The 13,394-nt window shown below is 44.0% G+C and overlaps 1 protein-coding gene across 11 annotated transcripts in view; it reads left to right on the top strand.

Annotated features, from left to right (window-relative positions):
* NUMA1 (nuclear mitotic apparatus protein 1) overlaps positions 1-13,394 on the top strand; it is an 832,005-nt gene that overhangs the window by 186,381 nt on the left and 632,230 nt on the right. For all 11 annotated transcript variants that reach the window (XM_078658631.1, XM_078658637.1, XM_078658630.1 and 8 more), the window contains exon 5: positions 3,387-3,475. In XM_078658631.1, the coding sequence (XP_078514757.1) occupies positions 3,387-3,475 (89 nt within the window). The remainder of the gene's footprint in view (positions 1-3,386; positions 3,476-13,394) is intronic.

The following is a 13,394-nucleotide window of genomic DNA, read 5'->3' on the forward strand; positions in this document are numbered from 1 at the left end:
TTTCAAAACGTCTTCAATAGTTTTTATAGTGTGTGCCGAACACTACAACCGCATAATTACAAAAAGGGGGTGGTGATGGACAGAGTATCTGAGTTAATCAGAACACTCCTACCCAGTCAACAGATCAGGGCTTGATCCATCACCGTTTTTTAGCTCACTGCACCATCCCAGTTCAGAACCTGGCTATATGCAAATTAGTCTGTCCCTGGCCCAGTGCATCATGGGAACAGGGCAGACCAAACTACCAAGCCAATTCTTCACTGGAAAGGAAACCAGCTTCCGGGGACCGGTTTCTGGCATTACAGCCGTCTTCGGCCCGGCTTGCTTGAATCCTGATGGTGCAGTGAGCAAGGGACTCATGTCAGTACAGAACTGTGCTGGTTTTTTAATTTTACGCACGCCTCTGCACCTCCTTGGTTTCATCCACCCCACTTCCAAAGCTTCCTTTGTTGTCTTATAATTGAAAATCATCGAGTTGGTTTATTCTGACAGTAATGCCCTGTTTAAGAACTGGAATTAATAATCCACACTGGCAAAGACAATGCGTCTGACTTTAATGTGCTGCAACAGGCATATGCAAATGCAGTTTGCATGCTTTAGCAAAAGAAGACCAAACCTATTGACTTTGCCATTGCTTGGTTACAGTGGTAACCAACTCTTCAAACTTCATCTTGGTGGAACACACTAGTAAAAAAAAAATCAAAAAAACAGAAGCTAATATGTGTTGATTCATACTTTGCACTGTGTTTTGTAGCTGTATACTATCTGGCCTGGAAAGGCACATTAAGTAATAGAAATTAGATTTTCTGTGATTAGCCGATCTGCGGTTTTGGCTGTTTTAGTTATTGTTGGGGCATCTTTAGGGGTTCTGGCTTTCATGTGCTGTCTTGAGTCGACAATATACAGATCCTTCTACATTTCAAGTACCCTACAAAACTTTACCTCCTGCCCCTAGGACTGCTTCAAAGCTGTAAAGTCATGGATGGTAACCAGTTTTTTAATGTTGAATAGTGATAAAAAAAGATGTACATTTTCAATGACTGCCTAGTCAGAGAATCTTAGGCCTTTATAGTTAAAGGGGGGGCTTTCCCTACTCTAGCGTCAACCTCTAAGTCTTCGGATACGTTTTTACCAAGACTACTTTTGAAAATTAAATCCAGAAGAAATAAATGTAATTTTCTAGCATATAAGGCCTGCAAGAAAATGTTGCCATTTCTCCTTCTGGACAAGTGAGCAGGAGGTAAAAGCGCACTTGGGCTACAACAATTCTTTTTCTTTCCACTTTCTTGACTTTGAGATCCAACTGTAGAGAATCAAAAACATGGCTGTAAGCTTTGCTGCCAGGCTTTGAAGAGTCGGCGGTTTATCCGATGCCCATCGCGCCTTTGGCTACCGGTCAAACAGTGTATCCAGTTCCATAATCTGCTTTGTCTATGGGACTAGTAGCTTAACTGCCCCAAGAGCCAGTCCTCTCTGATCTCACGCTAATATCCAGGGAAGCCCCTTAGGCTAGCAGCCTCCTCTAAATGCTGTCCCTTTCTTGTTTTCACAAGGCCTGATTTGGGGCACAATCATTCTGATTCCTGCACTTAGGCCGTGGAACGATCAACCTTCAGCAGACTACGTACCCCAAATCTTTTGACCAAAGCACTCTGTTCAGGTTATCAGTATCTCTTCTATGCTGCTTTCTTTTTCTCGTTCGGTTTTGCTTTTCTGCCGCTGATTGTTTTTCGGTTCTTTTTTGTTTAGTTTCTCTGCAGTTATCCCTGAAGGATTCCTGTGGGTGGTGTTTCGTGCCCTAGAAGAAATATCAGTTAGTGTATGGGTTTTCCACTTACTAGCTATTTGTCCAATTGAGACTTATCTTGTTTTCACAATCTTAGTTGTAAAACCAGCGAGGGGCTTTCCACTAGTCTTTTCAATGTATAATACGGTTCCACTTATTTTAAGGTTACTTTAATTGTAGATGGACTTTTGTCCTCATTTGTAGACAGACTTTCTTCTCTTCATTCTGCGTTGACAAATTGTGTTGCCCACAATGGCATTGCACTAACAGTCTAGGTTATACCCCACAGGGTTGTGGAATTTAATAAAATATGTACATGCACATGAGACTGGTTGCTTTATAAATGTTCTTGTTCTGTAACAAAATCCCCTTGTCTCTTTGGTGCCATGTAGTGCTGCAACAAATTACGGCAGCAATTTCCTTATATAGTAGCTATGATAATGCAAGGACTTAGACCCTAGTAGGATCTGAATACTAGCAATTCTTTTATTTTGACTCCTTTCCACATATCTACATACTGGGATTGGGACTGGGACTAGGACTGGAGGTATCAGTAAGAAATAGTTCCCCATGGTTGGAATGCCCTTTTAAGTCTGTGCAAACCTACTAACTTGCATGTTTTATGGGTTTCATCTACTAGTCTCCAATGTTTTCTCATATAGAGAAAGGTTGGAAATTTACTAAGGACCAGGGCAAAAGTAAAACTTCCTCCAGCGGAAAAAAGTGGTAAGTGAGAAAGTGAACTTCTTACTGCCCAAACAATTTTCGCATGAGCAAGTGTACACGTGTGTGTACACATTTTTTTAATACTGGAACCACTGGTGCAGCCTGAACTTGCATTTCTTTGCAGCGCTCAACCTAATAATAAATGCTTTGTATCAATTAACCATAAATGGAAGTTTGAACAGCATTAACATATGGCCACAAATATTACCGTAACTGCAGACAATGTGCAGACAATGCCTTTTCCTGAACCATAATGTGATGCTGGAAACTGGCAGCCAAGGGGTTTATGTTGCAGGAGGTTGGATCTTGTCTCAAGGACGAAATGAACATAAACTTGTTGCTGTGTCCCCAAACAATGTCCTGGGCATCGGACTATAGGAATTTCACTCCTCTGTACCCCACATTCGGCGCATAAAAAAATGTGTTAGTTGCATTACAACGATTAATTCATTGTACTTTAAAAGTAATTGTCTGTAAAGTCCTGCTCATTCTAGAGGCTTATTGTTCAGCGTTCCTTGCATCCCTCATCACAGTTCCTTTTTTTTCCCACTCATTTTTAGGACATATGGCAAGAGATTCTCATCTTAGCCCACTTTATTTGGACATTGGGTACAATAAGAGATATATAGATTTCAAGACAAAACACTGGGGCTCTCGTTTGCCCTCCTTCACAGCAATCCTCCCACCTCTCCCCTTATGAACTTGTGCATTGGGAAGAATACTTCCAATGGATCCTCGGCTTAAACTTAAAAGCGGTAAAGTCCTTTATCTTTCCGGACTGCTGTGCTGCCATTTGGATTCTCTTGTTGAGACGGAAGAAGTAGAAGTGCTATAACCAACGTGATGGTAATTTATACTTTCTCTATCATTTCAGGACACTGCAGGTATGGCACAACCACCGAGTGCTTGCTGGACTGGGAAGGTTTCCTCAAGGGGGTGCCATCAGAACTGGAGCTGGTCAAGGTAAATATTAAAAACTTAAGAGTTTCTCTAAAAAAACATCCACACTAGCACATCTTTAGAATTACATTCATTTATAATTGTTTACATTAGTTTTGAAAAATCTATTCTTTAACAATAACTGAGATGATTTTAGATCAAATGTGCGTTGTATAGCCATGTCCAAGGTGATAATGTCTGTAGCATACATATTCAGCAACAGCTATCACTTATTAGGTACACTTCTACCCACAGATTTCTCCCCTTTTTAACTTCCCTATGCACAGCACTGGAACGGTAATGTTTCATTGCAATAGCTCTCATGCTTTGGCAGGTTATGCCATCAGACTCTTCTAACTTTGATTTGATTTTGGGAGTGCTTCTATCGAATCCTAAATTGGCGCCTCCCTTCTGCGACTAAATCAGTTCCTTCTTTTTCCCGTCCCAAAAGGTACCAACTGCCAACTTTGTTGGTTTTTACCATCACAAAAAGTTAATTTTCAACAGAATAGACCATGTGCGTTAGGCTGTAAGCCCTCGTATCAGATGATATTCAAAGTTACTAAGAGGACTATGAAGAGGGAGAGGATCCTCACACCTAATTTACACCGATACTGGCCTGTAGTTAGATCTACAGAATGCCAGTGGCCTAGGTATGTTCTCTGAGAAATAGTTGGACTCTCAAACAGGAACTCCCCCTTTCTAGAACAGGTGAATGTTTGACCTACAGTTACTTAACTTTGAGTCTAAGGTAAGCTCACAAAAATCATGCACTCTGGGTTCCAATCTTTACCTTTACTGTCTATTATTAAGGCTCTAGAGAAACCTTGATGGTGGTTTGCTTCACTACCATAGTAAGGTGGCTAGACTTCATAGACCCACTGCTGGAGAGCTTGCATTTGTGACCCGCAAGCTTAATCCCAGAGTGTCATTGCTGCTTTGCTGGACCTTTGAATCTTCCTCTGTCAGTGTAGCATTGAGGTTCCTGAATGCAGTCTGCCTTTTGGGGCACGCTGTGAAGGATATGTAAAGTGAGATCTACCTGCCTGTCTCGAACAAATTCTGAAATGCCTTTGCTCAGACAATCCATGACTGACATGATGCCTTAATATGTTCGTAGCGGCAATCGTGTATAACGCCTTGATCCGTGCAACACCATTTTCTGGGGACATGCAAGCAGGCATCCCTTGTGGACCTAGAAAACCTGTAATTTGATGATTCCATCCTTTTCGGATTGAAATCTGATTATACTTTGGATTGTTTAGACAGTGCTGTGGCCTACTTGTTGGACATGTTTTCTCCAGCCTGTCAGATCCACCAAAAATTCAGATGATACTGTTGGAGTGTCTCCTATCGCCAGAGGTCAACCCTATGGCTGGCAGATGTCCTTTCATGGCTGAACAGGCTGTGGTGGTGATAGACCATGAACACCACCAACAGAGCAGCAGTTTTCCCTCTTCCCCTTCTGCTGCTAAGGCCAACCTGCTTTGATTTTGATTCCTATGGTCATGCATTACTCATAAGGGGCAGAATTTGATTCTTCCTCAGTGGCTGACTTGTTAGAATGTCAGACCAGTGGGTGCGGTAGTTCTGGCAACAAGGTCCCCTTTACATCCAAGCTACCTTCATATCCTACCCTTTTTATGCAGATAATTACCCTCTCCTTGTACAGGAAGTGCTCTTGCTACTGTCTTAACAATGCCTTCGAGATTCCCAAAGGTAGAGAATTACCGGGAGTGCAAGTTCTCTATAAAGCTAGAGGACTCAGGCTGAATTTGAACCATCTCCTTCTGCGCGTGTTCCTTTGGAAGGAAAAGTTAAAGATGTTGAATTTTCTCAGATTCTCTCTGCCCTTGATCCAGGGGACTGGATGGTGTCCTCTGATTTGCAGGATGAGTTCTTTCATGAGGCCCCATGCAGCCTTGTAGACACTTTCTATAATTTTTGGTGGGTTTGGAGCACCTTGTAGTTTTACCCCTTCGCCTATTTTTTACCCACTGGTTTTTATGAAGGCAGTGGCAATGATCTAGGCCCATGGTTGCAGGTTTGTGATGTATAGATTCCTGTATCTTGATGGCTGACTTCCAAAGGTGGGCTCAATGCAGTCACTCGAGAATCACCTGCAAACCACGGTCCTCCGAATATCCATGGCGGTCTTCCTTCAGCAAAGCTAAACCCCACTTGGAGCCTGTGCATAGGATTCCCTTTACAGAACCTATCCTGGACACAGTGACTGACATGTTCTGGCTATGGTCCAATGTTTTCGGCTCTTTCCTGGGTTCTAGCACTGTTGATTCTGATGCTGCTTTGCCTTTTGCATCCAGCAGATCCTATGTTCCCATTGGGACTTGTGAGCATTGCAGTGAAACCATTGTTTGCAGTGTGCTCAGCACTGAAGCAGCATCCATATTTTGGAAGTAACAACCTTCAGTGATGACTGTCTGACCACAGTCTGACCTGCAGCAGACCGTTCTTTCTTTCCCACCCAGTGCTCATAGTTATGGGATGCATAAATTGAGTTGGGGTGGTCGTCAAGGAGAAGTCTTAATTGGGGCTTTTTTGGTCCCCGGCAGAGCAAAGCCACCCATTCAACACACTGGAGCTTTGTGCCACTTGGTTGGCTTTGAAGATTTTCTTTCCATCCATCAAAGAAAAGCAGTGTTTGTTCTCAAAGAGTAACGCATCTGCCTTGTAGTACTGCAACAAACTGGGTAGTGTGGGCCTCACAAATCTTGTTCCAGGAGACATGAAATCTCCAGGAATGGGTGGCTCGTCAAGAGAGCACTCTGACAGTGAATCATTTGTCGGGCTTGCCAAATTTCAGAGTGGCAGAGCTTGGCATATTTCAACTGGCAAACCATGAATGGCCTCTTCATCTAGAGGTTGTCCAAGGCATCTTTGCCTGGTGGGGAGTTCCTTGGATGGAACCTTTTGTCACTGCTGAGGATCTGCTGTCAACTGTATTGTGCACTAGAGATTCCGCTAAGAGATTCTCTAGGAAACCCAATCCATCTGTAAATAGAACGCTGCCTCCTGTATGTCTTCCACCTTTGCCTCTTTTCCCTATAGTTCTTAAAAGATCATGATAGACTGGGCGTAGATCATCAAGAAAACTCCTGGATTGGGGCAGGAGGTAAAGTACCTGAAGCTGTTGATCTTCAGAACCCCATGTGTCAGCAACAGGGCAGGGCCCTGCACTCTAATTTCCAGACCCTACCCCTCTAGTATGGAGATTGGGGTAGCACTAGCTGAGAGCATTTGATTTACCTTTTGAAGTAGTGGATATTAACCTTGCGGCTAGGCACCATCTACCAAATCTGTTAGTTCTCATTGTTTGGAGCTGTTTTTGTCCTGGGGCTGAGACGATGAAGTTGACTGTCTGCAGGCCCCTTCTACCAGATTGCAACATGACTGTGAGTCGTTCTAGTGCTGGCCATCTGCCAAACTGATACACGGCCATCTGAACAGACCTACACCATGCATTACTTTCTCACCGATCCTGCCCCTACAACATGGCCAGTTTGTACCTGCTTAGTACTGCTCCTCTGAGCCCCCATTTGTTGGGAGGTACTGCAAGAGTATAAGTTACTTGTCTGAGGTAACACACTTTTTGGTGCTTATTGTAGCTAACTGCCATTCCTCCTCCCATTCAGAGGAGTGCACTTTTGGGGTCTAAAAGGCTTCCAAGTATTCAGTTTGACTAGGATGGTTGGTCTGAGAGTGCAGAAGAGTTCAAAGGTATACTCACATAATTGTGCTGGTGTGCCACCTGTATATGGCTCTGTGCCCTAAATTCCAGAGACTTGATGAAGTCCTTGCAGAATCTGATGATGCCGCCTGCTGGTGCGCAGGAGCTATTGCTATGAGAAGGCTTGTCACCAGGAAAAGCGTTACTGAATGAAAGTAACATCATCTTTTAGTCCTGTTGTAATGGTGGAAAAACAGATGTTGAGTTGCAAATCCCTTTAAAATTCAGCATCCACATTGACAATAATTGAGAGAAGACAAGAGATAAGCATTGGTGTCAACATGAATAATGATCCAACACATACACTGAACTAAGCAGATAGATGGTTTACTCCTTAGGTTGCTATTGGTTTACACTCCTAATGAACTTACTACCAGCCCTTGGCAAGAATGCTTGTGCTTCATCCACCAATGCAGTGCCAGTTTTCAGATCCCAACATGAAAATATCCAAATAGCCTGTCATATCTGCCCCGTTCCAGCACACACCCATGCAAGCAAATGAGCAGGGTATTTATCATGTGCATGCTCCCTAAAGTAGTGTTCCTGTCAATAACACATTTTGCTAAAAGTGCAGTTTGTTGTGCTCCACAAGTAAACTTGTTGAATACATACACCTCCATACTGATGGTTAGGTATCTTTTAAACAATGATGAATTGCAAATTGTTGAGGCAGGTCAAGGGTATTGTGTTTGATTCAAGGATTCTCCAAACAACCCTGAAGTCCCTAATCCCCCCTCTGTCAGAGTGGAAATATCTACTTCTTTCTGTTTGAATAGCGCTGAGAGAAAAATTTGATTAATACTTTTTCGCCTGGGGACAAAAGGGGCGGGTCCGGTTTGGATTGCTGTCATGAAGCCTCCAGTTAGCAGTGAAAGTGCGCAGTTGTAGAATCCGCAATGGCAGGAGTGGGGTACTGGTAGTGAGGTTTGTGGACGATCGGATAAATTGGTTCTCAACCACCTCTAGTGCAGTGACCTTCTCATGTCCCCACAATTCTCCCCAATACAGAGTCCCGCCTAAAGCTTACAAGTAAAACATTTTGCTGGCCAGAGATATAGATCGAAAGCTGGAACACTTAAAACAGTTCAAAATGCCCCCTACATAGTATTCATTCTTCAACTTGCTCTTGTGTTTCTGAGCAGACCAGCAAAGTCTCCATCGAGTGAGCTCCAAATATTCAAAGGCCACGCACAAGGGGAGCACTCTGCAGGGATGAATTTGGGTGGGCTGTATGGCCAGCTAAAAAATCTGGTACTTGGTTTTTAGTAGGTTGATCTCAAGTCCTCTCTGCTCACAGAAGACACCAAACTGGTACATGAGATTTTGGATACACATAGGAGATTTGGATACCAGTAAGGTGTTGTCAGCGAACAGGAGGGCTGGGATCTTCATACCTGCGAGGCTCGGGCGTCGTGACTGCACTTCTCTAATTGGGCTACCAGATCATTAATATATGATAGGCACGGGGTTGGGGAAAGAACACAACCCTGTCTTACCCACCTCGTGACTGGTATCCGTGTTGTCAGCTCCCCGTGTTTGCCATAACTGACCTATGCAGAAGTCTTTTAGTGCAGCCTCCTGATGACATCAGCTAGTTCATTTGGGGCACCCTGTTCGATTAAGACTTTCCACAGGCCCTCCCTTGGCACAAGGCAGTGCGGAGGTCAAGAAAGACTGCATAAAGCTGACCACCTCCCAGAACGACCTACTTCCAGTATATAAGCTGTAGTTGAAGAACTTGATCGATTGTACTGGTCCCTGTTCTAAACTCTGCTTGCAGGGGGCTTATAAAACCTGCGCCCTCAACCTACTCACACAGCCTATCAAACAGTATGTAACAGAAAAGCTTTTGGGAACTGTCAATAAGACGGATTGGCTGATAATTAGATAGCAGGAGCCATGAGCCTTTCTTGTAAATTGGTACAATATTGACCTCTGCTGAGGTCTGGGGAGTGTGTAAACCTTCCAGAATGCAATTTAAATACTTAAGTCAATTTGGGGCGCATACTTTATCTGCCTTAACAGGTCCCCAGACATCTTGTTTAACCTCCGTACTTTTCCAGGAGTGATCCAGTCTATGGCTTTAGTAACCTCACTTAGAGTAATTAAGAATAAGGAACCATTTTCGCAGGTCTCCTGAAAAGCACAGATTTAGAATGTGTCCACTAAGTGGGCCCATTCCGGACAACCAAACTTGTTTATCAAACCTACAATGTTCCAGGATTAAAAAAAAATTCCACTTGAGTAATGGAGAAGGTGCTAGCCTGCAAGGCACTATTGTCATTGAACCAGTAAATCGGGACCTTTGGATGCAGTGGGATCAGTCGTTCTTCCCCCTAGTAGGGGAGGCTAGCTTCATTAGGGCCCAATGATACGACAGCAACAATGTTTTCTCTGGTTTCCTGACCTTGCCCTTTAAGTTGGCCATTGCCCGACCTATGCCTGGACTGGCACAAGTCAATTGTTGGCATCCACTCCTGATAGAGGCATGAACCTATTATAGGTTATGACCAGGAAGGCATCCCCCACGTTCCCTATTTGTAGCTGGGACCTCCTACCACTAGGCTGAGTAGGTCTATTAAAAACAAAAAAGACTAAAGGGACAATGCCAATGACTGAACCTGTATTCCAATGTCTGTGACCTTATTGAATCGGCTGTAGTGCTATACTTGGATACCTGCAATTCAGGACCATATAGTTCCCTTCTATAGTTTTGGATGTGTGGCCTATCCATCCCGTCCCCCGTACCAACAAAATGTTGTCTATTTCATGCATAGAAAAGCCAGCATTACAGACAAGCCAGAGGCAGACTTTGATCCTGAGGTCTGTATAGTTCTCTTTTTGATGTGCTAAGGACTAGGACTACCACATAAGGACTGCAATCAAGTGGAAGGAACAGATAGCTGCAGCGTTTGTTCCTGTGGCCTACCCCTACCCAAGCCCCTTACCATTGGTGGAATCATCCTCCCCAATTCCTCCACCCCTGCTGCGCTGCAACTTGCTGGGGACTATGTTCTATCCCCTGGAGTCACAACTGAAGGGCTAATATCCGTGGCGCAGGACTCTACTTACAGCTTATGGTTCGACTTGGTAGTCAGTCATTGCAATACGTACACTTGATTTAGTATTGGGCTGATGATCAAGGGGCCAGTAGGGTCTCCAATTTCGATGTTGGGAATATTGGGGCTCTACAGGTCCCTTCTAGTGCACTAATCCTGTTTACTAAAGGCACAATCACGGTTTTCACTATCCACTCAACTTCAGAAATGACCTCCCCACAGCACGTGTTTGAGTCACTACCGTTGGCTTGGTAGTTGTCAGCCATTCCCCTTTTATAACCTGATCCTTCTGCATATAGAATCGGGTGGTTGAGTTGATTAGGGCTAGCGTATGTTCTTGTTTTTTTGGCCTTCTAGTTAGCTGCTTGGCTTCATTTTCCTTTTGTTTTCCTATCCACCACTTCACCTGAGCTAGTGACAGATTCTAGACTATGTTCGTCGGCAGCGCCCTGCCTGGCTCTGACGTTGAGTCTACACCTATGAGACCCTCTCAGAAGAGGTAAATTCTGTTCTGTTTCTATATTCAGTGATAGACTCCTCCATACTAAGTATCTCCCTATCAACATTATTTACAGCTCGTACCAGGAAAGTGTCTAAAGTGCTATTACTCCTAGGTGGAAAATGAGTACTATCCGTTCCCTGTCCTTTTTGCACTGTCGCATATTCGTACGTGAATGAGGGCGAAGCTAGGGCGGTAAATTGCCACGCAGTGATTCCACAAAGCTCCACTGCCCAACAATCATGCGACAGATAATGAGGTGATACAGAAAATGTAGACAGTAGAGGTAAGATGAGCAGTGGCAAGCAAAAGGAGACCTACAGCGCAACCAACAATGGTGGTGATCAACTTACCTTCTGGTCTGGCTAGAGCCACCCCCTCCACCCATACAGCTAAAGTCAATGATGGTGTGAAGCAAGTTGGGGAAGCAAACTTGAGATCTATCAGAGAATTATTGCGGCACGTGGCATTCTTCACCGCTGCAGCTGACCTACCTGCTGCTCCTCCTCAGCCTCACCGCCCTGCACCAAAATCTTCTGCCTCCACAAGCTGACACTGTACAGTGTCTTTCGTGACCGGCAGACCAGCAAACGTACCAGCAGTTAAACAGGCAGCCAGCAATGACACCGCCCGCAAGGCAACAGTGGCCTTCGCCGTAGGGGAAACCCTGAAATGCTGAGGGCTAATGGCACTGCGGGGCGAAAGTAGCAACCTAGACTGCAACGAGCCCCATCAGCCGTCCTTGAGTCATCGCCCTGCTCACACCAGCTCCCAACGAAGCATGTGGTTGGGCACGAGCCCCGTGTGACATCAGGCTGAGGCACAATCATTTTAAAAGTTTGATATTTCGTTTTTTGGGCGTACTTCTCACATTTGTGGATTGGAAATGTCTGTGAAGGTGATCTGTAATAGTCTATCCTGTGTATTGAGACTAAGATGTCTCTTTTGGAAGGAGTCATGGAAAAACTCAAGAGGTGGCTAGTGAAAAACAAGCATTTACAATGCAATAGGTCTCGCAGTTAGAGTTTGAGCTATTGGCATTGTAAATGGCAATGTCTTTTATTTATGTGTTGGTTTTTAAAACCTAAATAAAAGGCAGTGTCATTTACAATGCCAATAGGTTAAACTCTCGCAAATGCGAGACCTATTGCATTGCAAATGCTTGTTTTTGATGTAGTTCTCTGTGAAGTTCCACTTGCAAGTCATGGTGCACGCCCAGGTCAAGCAGAATCTGTGGTGTTTCTAGACAACTGAAACAGCCAATTGTTTTATGGCCATTTCTTGCAGGGGCTTCACAAAAAACAACCACGAGGACTGACGGGGGAGACCCCTCAGCAATCCAGCATATTAATTTTTTAGGAGAAAAGATAGTTGTAAACATACTAGGCGTGACTGTCTGGACAAGATTGGACAAAACCAAAGAAAAACAGCAGTCTTTTCCACGTTTGGGGTGTCTTTAAAGCCCTAGCCTAGCAACATTTCATCCACATATAAAGCACCATAAAGAGATCAAGCATAATTGGCATCACAATGTTTGCCTCACCCACTATTTAGGACACATTTTAAAAAACATTCAGCAGAACAATATAAATTTGATACGTGAGGGTCTAAAACAATCATTTTGGTAAGTGCAACAGCCCAGGAAATTGAACAGAGACAATCAAGTTGGACTTCAGGGTCTCTTACAAATATTCATCCTTCGAATACTGATAGCCGTTTTAAGTATTACAGAGAGAAGAGGCTTTAATCACAAATGTGTTATTGTTTGTCTTTTCGAATTTATATAGACAGGAACCTAGAATGCTGATATCAGAGTTTAAGATCTAAAAATGCAGCAGAGTGAGGAGGATACTGTGCAGCTCTTATTTCCACCTTAAACTCAGTGAGAGGAGGTGACGGCAAATGTGACTCCATGGAACACACAGGAATGTATCGAAGGCAGTATAGACTACACCATGCTAAACCTAACACAGTATGTTGTGACAATCTCAAGAATATGGGAACATGCTGCAACTCAGACATATCATGCCCTCTGAATCTGCCCTCTGAATCTGCCCTCTGAATCTGCCCTCTGAATCTGCCCTCTGAATCTGCCCTCTGAATCTGCACCCTGCACCCTGCATCTGGTAAAAGGAAGTGTAGTTCACTTTTAAATGTTTTCTGTAGATCACATTCATATTTGCCCTGTTGTCGTTGCTGTGCAGTATGTATATTTTTAGTGGACATTAAGTAATCAGAACTCTAGCGATGAACCTACAAGTAAACATGAATTGCAAACTGTACATGAGGAACATAGTTTGATTAAGGGAAATGGGATAATGGAAGAAAAGAGGAAGAAATAATGTGAAGTCAGAGTGGGGCGGGGAAGAGGAGGCGGGGGAGAGCTCTTTGAAATGTGAAGCTCTCGGCGAGGGGGGATGAGAAGTGAGCGGATCCCTTTGAAGCACGCACGGCCTCGCGGCCGTGAAAGAAGTGTGAACAAGCAACAAATGGCTTTCATGTGGGGATGCGAGGCAGGCGGATAGAAGCGCGTTCACGAGACCACATGCACTTCTGGAAATCCGCATTTTTCAGAGCTTAGTTTAGCTCTTAGTTTAGCCCCAATAGTCTCGTCCTATTCATTCCTTGCGAAATGGA

Source organism: Lissotriton helveticus, chromosome 8 (genome assembly GCF_964261635.1).
Source record: "Lissotriton helveticus chromosome 8, aLisHel1.1, whole genome shotgun sequence".
NCBI classification, from domain to species: domain Eukaryota; kingdom Metazoa; phylum Chordata; class Amphibia; order Caudata; family Salamandridae; genus Lissotriton; species Lissotriton helveticus.